Genomic DNA, 18,450 nt, shown 5'->3' with positions numbered 1-18,450 from the left:
ATGTGACTCCAAAATTCTTTGCAATTTTACATTGAGGAATGTTTTCCCTAAATTGTTGTACTGTTTGCCCACGCAGTCTTTCACAGAGTGGTGAACCCCTCCCCATCTTTACTTCTGAGAGACTACGCCTCTCTGGGATGCTCTTTTTATACCCAATCATATTACTGACCTGTTGCCAGTTAACCAAATTATTATTTTTTTTGTATTACACAACTTTTTCAGTCTTTTGTTTACCCCATCCGAACTTTTTTGAAACGTGTTGCTGACATCAAATTTTTCAACAAACAATACAATGTTGTCTTTGTACTAATTTCTATGAAATATCAGCATATTCTGTTTACAGTTCACAACTTTCCACCTTTTGGAAAGAGGGTTGTAAAACTTATGAACATCTGTACTACCTCTATTCACTTTACCTTCTTTTAAAGGATATGGGACATGAAACATAAAAGCACGCTATATCAGTTTCTTTCCATTAAAAATATGAATTAATTGCATCAACAAATACAAAATCATCTATTAAATTCAGCAAAATCGTTATATTCGTGATGATTATATGGCATTTCTGCTCGACTTCCGATATGCATTTTTTGCAACCAGAAGAGCTGCTGTCATGTGATCATACGTCACAAAATCTTTCGGGCACAGCACAAGCGGGTAGATGAATGGAGAAGTGGATGAAAATTGTTTTTATAGTCTTTAAAGTACATTGGACATCATACATTGGACATCATGGTGTATTGTGCTGCTTATGGTTGCAATAATTCCAATGGGAAATGCCCTGGAGTAAGTTTTTTTGCATTCCCCAAGGACCCGAAGCTGAGGAAAGTGTGGGCTCACCTGCGCATGCGCAGTAGGCTTCGCGCATGCGCAGTAGGCTTGGTAGGACAACTTTACAGAACACCTGTTGAAAAAAACTTTGCACCTACTGTTTCCCACAAACTGTGTTCGGACCATTTCACAGTTTCAACATTAATACTCAGGTACTGAGCGATATTAATTCATGAAACATGAAACAGGAAGCATAAGGATGATAAAAAAAAAAAACAGTTCAAATCGGGAAGCCGCGCACACCTGCGCCAGGCTGCACAAATGCGCGCAGCTTCCCGACCCAAACCGCCTCTCTCTCTCATCCTTACACTTCATGCCTCATGCTCCATGAACCAACATCGCTATTTTTTTTTTTTTTTTAATTGGATCTGCGCGATTCAGCCGTGAAAAAGGCGGCATCCGCCAAAAGGCGCGCTGTTTGCATCCCTGCACGGAGGGCAGGAATATTTTTGTTGATACGAGTGATCCGGTGCGATTTCGCGACCCCCCTGTTGAAGACCTCTGCGCTAAGCGACTGAAAGCCGAGGTAAGGATTAGTATTATAATTTTGGGTGTATCAATTATTGATTATCATAATTCTGACTCGTTTTGCCATTTTGAATGTTTTCATCTCGGACTCTGGAAGCATTGTATCTCAATCAATCTCGAAAAATATCAGCAAAAAAAAAAAAACTAGCTTGCAACGGACTTTAGCTAGATCTATGATGAACTTTCAATGTATGATACAAAAATAATACTTCTTTCAACAGATCATTAGCCGTTGAGCAGAATTGTTTTTAACTTACCAGGAAGTGTTATCGAGCCGACCGCTTTCAGTTTCATGAGGGCTGAATGAACTCTCACTCTCAAAATCATCTGACCCGTCAGAGTAAAGACAAGATCCATGTTCATGTGAATTTCCAGCTATCGGTTCGAATTGATCGGGTCTAACTTCACATCTCTGTGAAACATCGGGAATGTCACTGTCGATGGTGTCCATTTCGGTAACCTGTTTACATTAGATTCCCAAGCGCTGGCTCCTTGGAAAGTTTTTGTGACGTCACGGGTCACGTGACCACCTAGCTCATTAACGAATCCTTGTTTTACGCTGATGTATAAAAAAACTTGAATAATGTGATGATTTTCACATTTTTGACGCCCTGCAGTGATTTAGATGGCATTTCTTATGTCCTTTATACATAATTATGCCCAGGTAAAAATCCATGTCCCATGTCCTTTAAAGCTTTGAGCAGTTTGAAAAGGAGAGCACCAATTTCTTGTTAAATCTCATCTCATTATCTCTAGCCGCTTTATCCTGTTCTACAGGGTCGCAGGCAAGCTGGAGCCTATCCCAGCTGACTGCGGGCGAAAGGCGGGGTACACCCTGGACAAGTCGCCAGGTCATCACAGGGCTGACACATAGACACAGACAACCATTCACACTCACATTCACACCTACAGTCAATTTAGAGTCACCAGTTAACCTAACCTGCATGTCTTTGGACTGTGGGGGAAACCGGAGCACCCGGAGGAAACCCACGCAGACACGGGGAGAACATGCAAACTCCACACAGAAAGGCCCTCGCCAGCCACGGGGCTCAAACCCGGACCTTCTTGCTGTGAGGCGACAGCGCTAACCACTACACCACCGTGCCGCCATTCTTGTTAAATCTATTTATACAAATCAATCATACAACAGCTCTTTCCCATTTGAGATCTGTTTTTTTTTTTTGGGGGGGGGGGTTGGTATGTTTTCATAGCATTAGAGCTGTGTTACTTCTGCCTATGATACATTCCCACTACTATATGTTGTTATGCCCTCTCTGCTGTCTAACCACAATTATAGCTAGGATTTATCATTGCATGATAAACTGTTACATGTCTACTAAAGAGGAACTAGAAATCAACCCACAGTTACCCCTTTTCCACCAAATCAGTTCCAGGGCTGGTTCGGGGCCAGTGTTGGTGCTGGTTCACAACTCGTTCAACTTGCGAACCAGCTGAGAACCAGTTTGCTTTTCCATAGCTCGCGGTGCTAAGGGAAGCCACGTCATTACGTCGTTGTATACGTCAGTTACGTCGCTGTATACGTCAGTTACGTCGCTGTATGTGTCAGTTACGTAGCCACATTTGCATAAACCTTGGCGCGAATATCGAAGCAAAAACACGGAAGCAGCAGCAGCAACAACAACAATAATAATGGATGACTTTGCGTAGGGCTGCACGATTATGGAAAAAATGATAATCACGATTATCTTGATCAAAATTGTAATCATGATTATTAATCACGATTATTCTTGATGTTAGGGAAATCACTTAAATTTTATTTCACTATACTCAAACAATATGAACAGCTTTCAGTGCAGAATGAAATTTAAAAGAGAAATTCTGATTTCCAAATGACAAATAAATGAAATTTAACCAAGAAATTACCAAAGGATGAAGGAACTGAAAACTCAGTTGCAACAATTACATAGCATTATACTGAGGCCTACAAGTTTTTAGCTAGAAAGACCAGCCTATCAACATGCTCTGGCTTTAAACATGAGCGAAGGCAGGTCACAACATTGCCTCCAGTGCTAAATACGCTCAATCTGTTACCGACTCTCACGCTATCACCCCTTGAAGAAGATACCGCCAGTGTTGCCAGACACTGCTGACGTTTTCCAGCCCAAAATATGTTCAAATCCGCCAAAATGCACTTAAGACCGCCCAATCTGGCAACACTGGATACCGCTGCACTGAAGCTCTGTGCACTTGGCTTGCTTGCTTATTTAGGCGGAGTAATGAAACCTTACATGCGTCGGTTCGCCCCCTAATGGTTTGGCGGAGTACTGGTCAAAAAGTGCTTGATCAGATATGCAGCAGAGCTCGCATTTTAAATGGAAATAAATCGCGATTTTCATTTAATTTAATCGTGGCAGCCAAAATCGCAATTTTCGATTAAATTCGATTAATTGTGCAGCCCTAACTTCGCGTTTCTACAGCTGCTGCTTCTCGTCGCTTAAAAATGGCGATCTTTTGCGGTCTTGTTATTGTTGTTGGTCTTAACAACTCTGCCCCCCCGCTGACGTAAGCGGTTCTTTCCTCTGGCCCAGCAGAGAGTTGGTGCTAGCCTGGAACCGGTTTTTCTGGCCCCAGAGCCAGTTCTTTGTCAGTGGAAACAGAAAACCCGGTTCCAAACTAAGCACTGGCCCCGAACCAGCCCTGGAACTGCTTTGGTGGAAAAGGGGCAAGTTAGAACTACCAGCAGTCAGTATGTCATCCGTGAAAATTGTCATGGATTACATATTGACTGCTAGTAAATCGGTCACACAACATGGTCTTTGTCCCTTGAGTTTCATATCAGGATCACAGTCCTGATGCACACATTTAGTCTCAGCTAGACGCTCTGTGAACTTTTCTAATGTTTTCTTTAAATAAATAAATGCGCACCTCATTCATATCTATTTTGTATCTGTTTATAACACGTTATACATTCAGATCAAATCCCCTTTGAGAATAGGGGATCAGTCAGTATTTAATCACCATTGGCTGTGAGAAAAGGTGGTGCTCTGAACCAAAAAATAAAAACCACACACACCAGTTGTGGCAGTGTGCAGTAGCTGGAAATTGATAATTGTATCATTTAGTTCTGGTCAGCAATGTCATGTTCATGTCCAAGCACTTGATAGCCATCATGTATAATAAAGTTACAAACATGCCAGGAGTGACCGCAGGCATAGCAACGTAATGCGTTTATAAGAGCAGTGGAGAAATGGAGTCCAGAGGGAGGAGGTTGTGAAATCAAACCGACATTTCTGAGGTGTCACAGATGGCCACAAAAGGTTGGAGAGTCACTGAAGTAAGGAACCTGACCATATATATTTATTTTAAAAAACCCCACAAAATATACATTATTATTCTATCCACATTCACTGGATATGAGCAATCATGCGCTCTGATTGGCTACTCGACTACTAGGCTATCAGCTCATATACCATTAGTAGAGAAAAACAAAATGGCAGTGTGTTGATGACAACCAAGGACAAAATAAAAACTCTACTCAACCCCCCCAAAAGCAACAAAATATGGAATAAAACTTTTTTTTCTAAGAAATTATTATAGCATTTTTCACAAATTGCTACCGTCATTTCGTCAGTTTGTTTACATTCCAAGCAGAAATTTTGTATCAAGTTATTTATCGAATTTGCAAAAAAATAAATAAACACACACTCCATTTCTCAAAATTCAGTGAATGTGGATAGAATAAAACAGTTATTCCACTTAATCTCATCGTACATGGCTTACAGCCAACTCGGCGATATGCGCCTCGTCGGCCACCAACTCAAGCACGACTCGATTTCGTGGAATAACTGTTAAATAGATCGTAATGCTTTGTGAAAAAGCTAACATTGAGTTTATAGCCAATCATACATCACAGCTACCTGTAACCCAATAACAATCCTGATGGAAGTTCTAGGCAAACAAATACGTACTTTATTGGCAACTTTAGTTCACTGATGCTATCTAACAAGATTGTACACGCCAATAGACAAAGGGGTAAAACTTTAGCTTTTTCCGAGTTAGATGGTAAAATGTTTGCCGAGTCCATTAAATGTGCACGCGCACACACAAAATGCCTTTGAGGATAGAACAGGGTGTTTTCTCCAGATGCCAGACTGATGTGTGTATTTCATAACCTCTGGCGATATTCAGGAAAGTATATGAAGAGGTTGGCAAAGTGGGGGAGTCATAGAGATGAACAAAGTAGACAGACGTACAAGGAGATGTGGCGTAAGGTGAAGAGAGAGATGGCAAAGGAAACAGCATATGGCAAGTTGGATGAGAGGTTTACCACTGAGGAAGGAGAAAAAGACTTGTACCGATTGGCTAGACGGTGGGACCAAGCTGGAAAGGATGTGCAGCAGGTTAGGCCAAACAAAATAATATATATGTGTTTCCTGGGTTTTCAAAATAGGGTAGGTAGGTAGGGAAAAAAAAAATTGTTTATCCCAAAAGTTTACGGCAAATTTTCTAGGATAGGTAGGAAAAAGTGAGAAGCTTCCTTTGAAAACTTTTTTTTTTTTTGCAAAATACTCGTTCAAAACTAAACCTAGTCATCAGATATCGTTGATGATATAAGGATGCACTTGTATATAAATTGTTCTAATAATGATGGCATACTTTCATTTTCCAGGTAAAATGGGAATATTTTGGTGGATGATCTATTTGGTGGTGGCCAGAGTGGTGGTGGTGGTCCAGTACCTAGATCGATCCCTTCAGTTCTGAACATTTCCAAAATATATTTTTATATACTAATGGGCACTTTCATACTTAAAACTGATGTCTTGTGTGTTTATCAAAATTAGGTGCATGCCTAACATTTCGGCCTTAATGACATCATATTTGCTTCATGTTTTTTTTCTTATTCTGTCTATGAATGCAATGTTCACTTATGTTGTTCTAATGAATACAGCTGCTCCGTGCCATTTTCTTTTCAAATAAAGAAACTAAATTTCCTATATTTAAAGTTTCCTATTCTGTGTTTGTAAATTGTGTTGCAAAATAAATGCAAATGCTTTCATTTTTCAGCCCTGTTAGTCCATGGTTCATGCTATTTGCTCTAAGGTTTAAATCAGGAGGAAATCAAGGAATGTATCATTTCACTGACACAAACTCCTCCAATTTCAGATTTATTATCAATTCAGATATCTTAAGTTGAGTATAGAATAGCATTGGAAGTGTTGAATACCTGATTTATACCCTGAGCAAACAGTTCCTTGTGATGTATGCATTATTTCAATCACTATCTAGCCATATCCACACTAAATTATTTTCCCCGCATGAGACCTCTGCCCTCTCCCCCAACGAAGCAGCGCGGGCAGGGCGGGCTTGCCCCACGCCTCGGGACGAAGAGCCACTGTGCTCAGCTTTAGTTTCGTTTTTCTATCGGCGGCTCCTGCCCGACTTTGGACGCTCGTAACTCGGGCAGGGGAGGTCCCAGCCTCCCCAATTTACTCCTGACGGGCCTTGTGTCTTTTGGCAAATACCGAGTGGTTTACATGACACGCCCTAGCGGTTCTCGTTTGACTCGCCAGGTGGCTGCCAAGCAGGTAGGGTCGGGCGCGAGAAATAGTTTGTTTATCGTGGTCATAAACAGTTGAAGGGTCGCAGTATTTTTATAGGGTCGGTCGGGTAACCGGAAACACATATATTATTTTGTTTGGCCTTAGGGTGATGAAGGATAAAGATGGAAATGTACTTCCAAGTGAGGAGTGACTGATGGAAGGAAGGAGATGGAAGAGAAAAAAAAAAAGGAGTACTTTGAGGGGCTGATGAATGAAAAAATGAGACAGAGAGAGAGAAAGAAAAAAAAACATGCCTTTGAGGACAGAACAGGGTGTTTTCTCCAGATGCCAGACTGATAGGTGTGTATTTCACAACCTCTGGGGAGGGCAAGCGCAGACATGAAGAGCTGATCAAGCAGAAGCGGAAGACAATCGAGACCAGACCAGAGCAATCAAGAAGCTGAACCCTATCAACTGTTTACTATCAGTAAAACAAAGCCTGTGTTCAGTTTGAGACCAGACAAAGCGTGGGCTCAGGCTTGTGTCCGATTCCACATCAAGCGGGAACAATTCAGAGCTGAATTTAGTGCAAGGGTGGAAAACGTTCCCATTTTTCTACGATGCTCCAATTTTGAGATGCCCTCGACACTTTTGGGAAACGGCACCCTGGAAGGTTAATTGCTCTGTGTGTTCCAGCACAGCTCAGCGAATTTAAAAGCAGAGCACAGCGAAACACACATGAGAAAGAAGTTAAAGAAGCTCATAGACAAGCTTGAGACATGATCCGGCAGGCACAAAGCACATTCAGAAAGACCTACATTTCATAATTTGGACTCGCCTTGTGCATTAAATCACATCCGCGTCACATCTATTAAAGCAGGATACGAACGCTGAACAGCAGCTCTGGGATTTAAAGAATCAATTTTTACAGACTGCTCCAACAGGAAGTAGGCCACATTTTATCCTGAAGGAAAAAGAGCTGAACTCATTGTCAGTATTCAGTTTCCTAATATTCCTTTTAGTCCTAATATTATAACTGTGCAGGGGAAAAAAAAAAAGAGGGGGGAGGGGTGTTTGAAATCTCATATTTCCAACGTTGCTCTTTGTCGTCCACTCCCCCCCGATTAGAACACAAACCTGCAATTACAGTTTACCGCCTCTAATGCAAAAACATTACAAGGTCACACAGGGCCGAGAACATTTGTTAATAAGCATTTGAAGTATTTACCTTACCAAGAAAATATTTTAGAATGCCATGATTAAAGAAACAACAACGTCACTGAACGTTCAGTGTTCTTTTATTTCATCTGTGGGCCCGTTTCAAACTGACCCTCATGGAAATCCTGTGTTTTAAACTCTGTTCAAAACTTTACAGTTTTTCTCAAATGCTAAAACACAAAAGCCAATCTTCTAAACCAAATGACCAGTTGTCTAAACACATTTACTAAATCTAGCCATCATTTGCCAATATCATAAACACATTTCACATGAAGACACAATTCACAAAACACAATCCTCCGTTCTCATAAATCTAAACACATTTTTCCTTGCTAAAACACAAGTTGCAAAAGAACTCTGCTCATATTCTCAAATGAAAGCTCATGTGATGCAAAATGCTTGCCACAGTCAGCAATATCTGAACACAATGAACACACCTGGCGTCATTAATTACACACAACGACTCAAAATTGAAGACACTTGTTGCTAATGCTGTGACCACATGTATAAAAGCAAGTTCAGAGTGCACAGTTTGCTGAAGATTCCAAACAAACACAATGGATGAAGGCAGAGTCAGGGGAAGAGGAATTCGAGTCAGAGGAGGGAGAGGAGCTGACCATGGAGGGAGAAGAGCTGGCCATGGAAGAAGAGGAGCAGGCCAACGAGGAAGTGGAGTTCAAATCAGAGGAGGAAGAGGTGCAGGCCAACGAGGAAGAGGAGGACAAGGTCCAGGAGGGAGAGGACAAGGTCCAGGAGGGAGAGGACAAGGTCCAGGAGGAAGAGCAAGACAACCTCACACCATCATTACGGACGAGATGCGAGCAACAGTCATTGACCATGTCATTGTCCATGGCATGACAATGGCTGAAGCAGGACTAAGAGTCCGTCCAAACCTGGGTAGGTTCACCGTGGCCACCATTATCAGGGCATTCAGACAACACAACAGGTATTGTACTCTATTGCTTTCTTTGTCACAATACAGTTTTACAAGCCTGTGAAAGTAGTCTATTGGTTTCAAATCAATTGTTATTGTAAAACATGTCAATTGACAACACGTTTCTTTCTTTAGAGTTGAAAGAATGCCACATAGAGGTGGGAGGGTTGCCATATTTACAGCGGCACAAGAAACCCTCATTGTGGATATGGTTCGTGAGAACAACCTCATCAGACTCCGGGAGATCAGAGACAAAGTCATTGCCGATAATGTCAACTTTGAGAGCATTGATGATGTCAGCTTGGCCACAATAGACCGAGTTCTCCGGCGCCAAAAGATCCGGATGAAACAGGTCTGTAGGGTTCCCTTTGAGCGCAACTCTGCGCGACACAAAGACCTACGTTACGAGTATGTGCAAGTAAGTATACATCCATCTTCACAGTACAGTTAGTGGACATACCGTGTTGCTCAGTGACCTACATTACTTCTGGACAATACTGTGCTACCTGATTGACTTGTTCTGAACACCTGTGCACTTTCACATTTTCACAGAGGATATTACAGTTGGACGCAATGGCCAGACCTCATGAGTACCTCTTCCTGGATGAGGCTGGCTTCAACCTGCAGAAACGAAGCCAAAGAGGCCGTAACATCATTGGCCAAAGAGCAATCACTGAGGTTCCTGGCCAACGGGGGGGTAATACTACTCTTTGTGCGGCCATGGGTTCGGAGGGGCTTGTCCACCGGCATGCTGTCCTTGGGTCTTACAACACCCCACGTCTCCTCACCTTCCTAGAGGAGCTAAGAGACATCCTCCTGGACCGCCAACACCACCATCCTGGGCCCGCACATCCCATTTATGTAATCATTTGGGACAATGTCCGCTTCCACAGAACAAACCAAATCAGAGAGTGGTTCACCACCAACAGTAACCAGTTTTTAAATGTCTGTCTGCCACCCTACTCCCCTTTCCTGAACCCTATAGAGGAGTTCTTCTCATCGTGGAGATGGAAGGTTTATGACAGACAACCATACACTAGAGAGAACCTCCTAAGGGCAATGGAGCTGGCCTGTGGTGACATCCCAGTGGAGGCCTTCCAAGGATGGATGCGCCATTCCAGGGCGTTTTTCCTGCGGTACCTGGCAAGAGAGAATATAGCCTGCGATGTGGATGAGGTGATGTGGCCCGATGCAGCTCAGCGACATGATGCCGCACAGTGATTGTGGTGTGTGTGTGGTGTGAATAAAGTAAATGAAAAAACTTCACACCCTGAACATGTTTTCAAGAGTACTGTTGTGTGCAATAGATTCTGTTTTTGCATTGAGTTGTGTTACAGTAGTGTACATGCAGTATTTTCTATAGATTTATACTCTTCATATGAAACTCACAAATCTAAATGCCTAATCCTCTACAGAGATCTAAGATCCGTTACTGTAAAGTTTCAAAAAATATGCATTGGCAGTTATGAAACAAAGAACCTTCTCACAAATTGAGCATTGTGTTTTCAATAGTTTTGCTGTAGTGTGTAATGATGTGTATAGTGTTTACATTTTTGAAAGCTTCGAGCTGCTCTTTTGGTGTGAAAGTTTTAGTTTTGAAGTGAGAAGGTGTGGTTGTGTTTATGTAGCTTTAGAAAAGGGTGTTGTGTTTAGACATTGGGGAACATAGAGGAAACGTTTGTGAAATGTGTTTTAGCATTTGAGAAAAACTGTAAAATGCATTTAAAGGAAAACTATCCCAAAAGACAAACTTGTGGACTGGGCCTGCAATGCATCAAAGTGACAAAGTTAAAAAAATAAATAAAATACGGACGCCTCGCATAAGAATAAAATACAAAAACATAGGGCACAGGGCACGACATTAACTTTTTAATCCACTTGTCCAGTCAGACAAGCCGCAAGATTTTTCACTTGTCCTGACCATAACCTTTTTATTACTACGTATTTACTAGTTCAATGAAAGAAAAGTGATAAATTTGATCAAAAAGCAGATATAGTTATGATAATCATTATGCTTTAATGATTTATAATTTCAATAAAACTCAAACTTTAACTGTAACAATAAACAGAAACTATCCAGTGCCCCAATATGGTGTGTGTTGTTATAACCCATTACCTGATCTATAGTTTTAAGAGGCAGACTCACTCAAATTCAAAACTTCTAGAGGAAATAAAGTTAAATCTTGATTAATCCAGTAAAAAGTATTAATTTAAAGAAATAAAAACAGGTTGGACATAATAAGGGGGACAGGATCACGTTGTGAATGAAAAACTGAGTGAGTTCGGCACTGTCGTAAAATTTCCTCCAAAATATTTTATGACGTTTGTGATGGGTAATGTGAACCATACGAAAGAAAAACACAAGCGTCTGAATGAAATGAAGATTCGCCACATATTAATTTTGCTGAAGTATTTGACCACCATTTCTCCGAATTCGTCTAATAATCTATAATGAGATATTACAACGTGGTAAATTTAAAAAAAAAAAAAAAAAAAAAAAAAAAAAAAAAACATACACGCACCTGCTGTACTCGGCTTCCCAGGAATTTTGTAAACAATAACATGGCCGGATCACTGAGGGGATTGAACTAGTTTTGTTGGAACTCATCCTGTCAGGCAGGCAGATGCGGATTTGACTTATCTGGACCAAACATTTGGTTGTCTCGGACAGTCGGACTACCATTAACGTCGAGCCCTGGGACAAAACAGCTACACTAACGCTATCAGGGTAGACCACAGACTGTAGGAAACATGGACAGCGTGGCTCCACTGCCTCCTATTGAAATTGAGCCAAAATGCCTCCACCATGTCGTCAAACTAGGAACCAGAGTCTGAGCAGTAGAGACGAGAGCTAAACTCAGGTACACCTGCTCCTTTGGTATGCCCACCCACTGAGCACATCACAGAACGTGTTCATTGTGGAAAACAATCTTGCATCTATCCAGAGAGCTAAGTAGTTTCAGCTGGAGATATTTCATTAATACGGCTGTGTCGAGGAAGGACGTTTATCACATGAACTGGAAATTCGCAGACACTGATATGACAATAACACAATGTTCTGGCAGAGTAAATAACTCATTTCGGATACTTGGTACAAATTACACTGAGTGCACTGTAAACTCACTTAAAATCCATCCTCGTGTTATTGGTAGTGCGTGCGTTCACTGACAAACATATGACATTTGTGCAAATTTCAATACTTGGCTGGGCTAGATGTCATTTAAGACTGAAAGAGTACTGTTTTGGATATTGAGATGTTTGTTTTGCTGTCTATATGAAAGTAAAGGGTGGAGAGATTCTCCAAGGCCATTTTAGCCATTATCTTGGCATTCAAACACAGAGACAGACACAGAAACGTGCTTGAAAGTTTGCAAAATCTTTAGAATGTTCTACATAAATATGACCTTAAAACAGCATTAGATTTTTACACGAGTCCTAAAAGTCAATAAAGAGAACCAAAACAAATGAGACAAAAAAAAAAAAAACGTTACACTTGGTTATTTAATTACTGAGGAAAATGACCCGATATTACATATCAGCGAGCGATTGTGAAAAGGAAAGGAAAACACTGCATTCCAGAAGAAGAACCTTATCCTGTCTGTGAAACATGAGGGTGGTAGCATCATGGCTTGGCAGGGCTCGACATTAACCCTTGTCCGGGACAAGTGATACTTTATGTCGGACAAGTTCATCGTCTCAGTTACTTGTCCGATTGGACAAGTGCCAAAACACGCCGATATTCGGGTTACATATCAAATTTATCAGTTTATTTCCGAAGCTTCTCACTCGACATATTGTTTTGATGAATCGCCAGATGTTTCTAGTCGGAAAGAGCAATGTGCGCATGCGCAATATTCAGACTCTCCAGGATTTCGCGATGTTGCGATTTGCAACATCAACGCAAATTCAACCAATCCCCGCGAATTCAGGGCGGTGTTGCAATTATATCCAATCACCGCAACTTTCCTGCAAATTTGACCAATCGTCGGCGTCGTCTTGAGGTGACGTCGACAAACTACCTTCCGCCTTACTTCCGTGTAAAGCAGCATGTGCGAGTCAAACGTTTCACACTTACCGACCAAAATAACTGCAAAAGATCGCGAAAAGCAGTACCCCGGCATTCTGCATGAAAGCGGGGGTTTGCAATTATATCCAATCACCGCAACTTTCCCGCAAATTTGACCAATTGTTGGCGTCGACAAACTACCTTCCGCCTTACTTCCGTGTATACGTTCAAGAGAAGCAGCATGTGCGAGTCAGTGTTTATGTAGGCTTAAATTCTGTTACTGAAAGTGTGTTATGTTTACAGTGAAGGACTGTATGCACTTTACATTATTTTTAACCCCGCCGACAGTAGTCGGAGGGGTTATTATTTTCACCTGCGTCAGTCTGTGTGTGTGTGTGTGTATCTGTCTGTCTGTCTGTGTGTCTGCAAGATATCTCAAGAACCAATGGATCGATTTGGACCAAATTTTGTACATGTGTTGCCAATCACCCAGGAAGGAAACCATTAAATTTTGGAGGTCAAAGGTCAAGGTCATGGCAGAACTTCGAAATTTTCGCCCAATGTATTTTAATAGGGAAAAGGCGGGGTTTGCACTCGTTAGAGTGTCCCTGTCTAGTTTTTACTTAATACAAGCAATTAATGGATGCCAACATTTTTGCCAAAATGGTATTTTATTTTCCATTGTTTAGGCAGCTTCAGCATCATACTGTGAGATTCTGTTCAAATTGTTTTTTTTTCTTCTATGAAGCCTGAGCCATTTATTTTATTAGTTTATAATTATTGTTTAATTTAGTCTTCAGGAGAGACTGCCTGCACACAGTACTAGTATTAATAGTTTTTTTTTCTTACATGAAAGCTGAGGCATTTATATTATATTTTAAGGTAACTTCATGTTGTGCTGTGAGGTTCTATGCACTTCAACTTTTGAACCAACAGGAGCATTTGGATAAGTAAAGCCTATTTTTCTGCATTTTTGTAGTCCTGGTAATCTTTTATATTGGTAAAGATGTTTATCGGACCATTTCTCAGTGTCTTTTTTTTAATCAATAGTTTTTCAGTAATAACTTACTCAATTTTAATCACAAAAAGAGAAAATCACAACAATTTCTCGCAACTTTCACTTCCTCCCACAATGTAATCGCAACAAAAAACTAAAAAACACCGAAACTTTCATCGCAATTTTTTGGAAACCCCCCCCCCCGCAACATCAGACATTTTAGCCCGCAACAATCACAAAAAAGGCCCGCGAAATCCTGGGGGGGACTGAATATTCCACTTGCGAAACCGGCCAATACCGCTTCGTGTATTTGAGCTGAAAAGTAAACGGTCATTTATGATTGGTTTTAATCGTGTCATACACATGGATTCGTTGACATTTCTGTTGGCGGGATCATTATTCAACTGTATATTTACGTTGAGTATGTGGCAATTTCCAAATCTTTGAATTGTTGTTGATGGTGTTCATTATAAAAATTTAGACATTTGTGGGGGGGTTTTCTCAAATATTTCTTCGGACAAGTCAACTTCACATTCGGACAAGTAAATTTCCATTCAACTTGCCCAACAGGACAAGTGGTTTCAAAAGTTAATGTACAGTAGAGCCCTGCTTGGGCCTGCTTTGCTGCATCTGGGCCAAGACGGCTTGCCATCACTGATGGAGCAATGATTTCTGAATTACTCCAGCAAATTTGAAAGGAAAATGTCAGGACATCTGTCTGTGAACTTGATCTCAAGAGAAAGTGGGTCATACCAAAAGGGACCGACAGGGAACAGGTTCCTTATTGATTCGCGCCCCAAATTTTGAACCGCTCAGAGCATTTCGACCAAAAGGAATTTGTTCCGGAACCTGAAAAGTTGGTTCCCAGTTGGAACTGAAACATAGCTGGTTTTTCCAGTGTGAACCGTGCCATTAGTGGGTGTGTCATTAGTTTGGCGAGAAAGCAGAGCGCAGCAATAGAGAGCACAATGGAAAAGGATACATTTTCAGTTCATTTTAAAAAAGAAGGGGGGGGAACAACTCTCCTCAACAACAGAAAAAACGCTCGCAGGTAATCCGTGCACACTGCCATTTTGCTACTACTGTTTACTCCCGTTGTGAATTATGCAATGCCCTTCATTCATGACGCATCCTCGATTACAATAGTTCTGCTCAAAATAGGTGAAAATGCGGGCCGGTTCCGTAGCTGGCACATCCTGAACGGAACTGGTTCAAGAACCCGTTCCCTGTTGACTGAAAAGCAGTAACAAAGACAAATGGCCCTAAGCACACAAGCTGTTCTTCCAAAGAACGGTTAAAGAAGAATCAGGTTCATGTTTTGGAATGGCCAAGTCAAAGTCCTGACCTTAATCCAAAAGGAATGTGTGAGCAGTTCATGTGAGGAAACCCACCATCATCCCAGAGTTCTGTTCAGAGGAATGGGATAAATTTCCTCCAAGCCAATGTGCAGGACTCCTCAACGGTTACAGCAGACACTGAGCTGCAGTTATTGCTGCACAAGCTGGTCACAACAGATACTGAAAGCAAAGGTTCATCTACTTTTGCCACTCACAGATACGTAATACTGGATCATTTTCCTCAATAAAACAATAAATAACGGGGAATTTCCTCAAAAAACATGGGAATGCCATGTCCTAATTGTTAGAGAAGCAGCTTTGGGACCAGAAGGTTGCCAGTTCGACTCCCTGGACCAGCAGGAATGGCTGAAGTGCCCTTGAGCAAGGCACCTAACTGCTCCCCAGGCTGCTCTGGGTATGTTGTACGCCGCTCTGGATAAGAGCATCTGCTAAATGCCTTTAACGTAATGTAATGTACAAACCCGATTCCAAAAAAGTTGGGACAAAGTTCAAATTGTAAATAAAAACAGAATGCAATGATGTGGAAGTTTCAGAATTCCATATTTTATTCAGAATAGAACATAGATGACATATCAAATGTTTAAACTGAGAAAATGTATCATTTAAAGAGAAAAATTAGATGATTTTAAATTTCATGACAACAACACATCTCAAAAAAGTTGGGACAAGGCCATGTTTACCACTGTGAGACATCCCCTTTTCTCTTTACAACAGTCTTGTAAATGTCTGGGGACTGAGGAGATAAGTTGCTCAAGTTTAGGGATAGGAATGTTAACCCATTCTTGTCTAATGTAGGATTCTAGTTGCTCAACTGTCTTAGGTCTTTTTTGTCGTATCTTCCGTTTTATGATGCGCCAAATGTTTTCTATGGGTGAAAGATCTGGACTGCGGGCTGGCCAGTTCAGTACCCGGACCCTTCTTCTACGCAGCCATGATGCTGTAATTGATGCAGTATGTGGTTTGGCATCGTCATGTTGGAAAATGCGAGGTCTTCCCTGAAAGAGACGTCGTCTGGATGGGAGCATGTGTTGCTCTAGAACCTGGATATGCCTTTCAGCATTGATGGTGTCTTTCCAGATGTGTAAGCTGCCCATGCCACACGCACTAATGCAACCCCATACCATCAGAGATGCAGGCTTCTGAACTGAGCGCCGATAACAACTTGGGTCATCCTTCTCCTCTTTAGTCCGAATGACACGGCGTCCCTGATTTCCATAAAGAACTTCACATTTTGATTCGTCTGACCACAGAACAGTTTTCCACTTTGCCACAGTCCATTTTAAATGAGCCTTGGCCCAGAGAAGACGTCTGCGCTTCTGGATCATGTTTAGATACGGCTTCTTCTTTGAACTATAGAGTTTTAGCTGGCAACGGTGGATGGCACGGTGGATTGTGTTCACAGATAATGTTCTCTGGAAATATTCCTGAGCCCATTTTGTGATTTCCAATACAGAAGCATGCCTGTATGTGATGCAGTGCCGTCTAAGGGCCTGAAGATCACGGGCACCCAGTATGGTTTTCCGGCCTTGACCCTTACGCACAGAGATTCTTCCAGATTCTCTGAATCTTTTGACAATATTATGCATTGTAGATATGTTCAAACTCTTTGCAATTTTACACTGTCGAACTCCTTTCTGATATTGCTCCACTATTTGTCGGCGCAGAATTAGGGGGATTGGTGATCCTCTTCCCATCTTTACTTCTGAGAGCCGCTGCCACTCCAAGATGCTCTTTTTATACCCAATCATGTTAATGACCTATTGCCAATTGACCTAAAGGCCTCTGCATGCTCTTGCGACAAGGTTTTCGCAGATAGCTTTTCGCAGACAGTTGTAATTTATCATTGAGCAGGGAGAAATAGGCATGCGCGATGTTATTCACCAGCACAACGCAAGGGGGTGCGAAGTCGGTAGGAGTAGTTGGTGGGTGTGGTTAGTGGAGTGTTTATCCTCCGGTTACTTATAATGACTAGAACTTTTTTTTTTATAATGACTAGAACTGGAGTCGTATAGATGTACGTACTTCCTCAATCAACCGCTCTTCATGTTGCTCCATCTTTGCTCGTGTTTTTAAAAATGCCGGTCGTGAAAACAAAAACCGGGAAAGTAGGGAAACGGAAGTGCGTGTACAGCGGATGTAGAGTGGACCAATCGGAGCCCTCTTGTCTGCGACGCTGTCTGCGAGGCTTCTGCAGTGGTCACAATTTTTGGGAGGTGCGCGCAGAGCATCTGCGAAGGTGGGGGGGCTACGCAGACGCTATCTGCGACACAGTCTGCGAGGACTGGGTTGTCAGCATAAATTGGCCTTTATGAGTTGCAATTTGGTCCTCCAGCTGTTCCTTTTTCGTACCTTTAACTTTTCCAGCCTCTTATTGCCCCTGTCCCAACTTTGAGATGTGTTGCTGTCATGAAATTTCAAATGAGCCAATATTTGGCATGAAATTTCAAAATGTCTCACTTTCGACATTTGATATGTTGTCTATGTTCTATTGTGAATACAATATCAGTTTTTGATATGTAAATTATTGCATTCTGTTTTTATTTACAATTTGTACTTTGTCCCAACTTTTTTGGAATCGGGGTTGTAAGATGACCAAGTAGAATATTTTTGTCTCGTTTGTTTGGAGTTCTCCATCTACTTTTAGGACGTGTGTGAACATCTGTTGTTTTCAGTCAGATTTATGCAGCAATATAGAAAGTTTGAAAGGGGTCACATTATAGATTATGGACTATATTTATGGCAAAATTAGAAAAAATGTGGGACATTTTTTAAACGCACCCTTGTTTCAAATTGCAATAGTATTTTGAAACAAACTTTTGCGACACTGGTCTCAATTTGTAAGGTGGTGTAGTGGTTAGCACTGTCGCCTCACAGCAAGAAGGTTCTGGGTTTGAGCCCAGTAGTCGACGGGGGGGGGGGGGCCTTTCTGTGTAGAGTTTGCATGTTCTCCCCATGTCTGCGTGAGTTTCCCCCCACAGTCCAAAGACATGCAGGTTAGGCTAATTGGTGGCTCTAAATTGACCGTAGGTGTGAGTGTGAATGGTTGTCTCTAATGGCCCTTTTCCACTACCCTTTTT

General features: G+C 41.6%; 2 protein-coding genes across 3 annotated transcripts in view; one reads left to right on the top strand and one right to left on the bottom strand.

Annotated features, from left to right (window-relative positions):
- The window catches only part of ptpra (protein tyrosine phosphatase receptor type A), a 159,652-nt gene that overhangs the window by 125,265 nt on the left and 15,937 nt on the right, over positions 1–18,450 (bottom strand). The window lies entirely within an intron of this gene.
- On the top strand, positions 8,220–10,278 carry LOC132895269 (uncharacterized). The gene is made up of 3 exons (XM_060935649.1): positions 8,220–9,024; positions 9,148–9,430; positions 9,565–10,278. The coding sequence occupies exons 1-3, from the start codon at positions 8,636–8,638 to the stop codon at positions 10,231–10,233; spliced, it is 1,341 nt and encodes a 446-aa protein (XP_060791632.1). The 5' UTR covers positions 8,220–8,635; the 3' UTR covers positions 10,234–10,278.

The sequence above is a fragment of the Neoarius graeffei genome, chromosome 12 (assembly GCF_027579695.1).
Source record: "Neoarius graeffei isolate fNeoGra1 chromosome 12, fNeoGra1.pri, whole genome shotgun sequence".
Classification (NCBI taxonomy): Eukaryota; Metazoa; Chordata; class Actinopteri; order Siluriformes; family Ariidae; genus Neoarius; species Neoarius graeffei.
Note: the sequence above shows the minus strand (reverse complement) of the source record. Positions and strands in the feature narration are given on the sequence as shown.

Excerpts from the sequence above, each read along its gene's own strand:
- LOC132895269 (XM_060935649.1), top strand. The coding sequence starts at position 8,636 with ATGGATGAAGGCAGAGTCAGGGGAAGAGGAATTCGAGTCAGAGGAGGG. Across the intron at positions 9,025-9,147 it reads GCATTCAGACAACACAACAG|AGTTGAAAGAATGCCACATA; the intron begins GTATTGTACTCT and ends TTCTTTCTTTAG. Across the intron at positions 9,431-9,564 it reads TACGTTACGAGTATGTGCAA|AGGATATTACAGTTGGACGC; the intron begins GTAAGTATACAT and ends ACATTTTCACAG.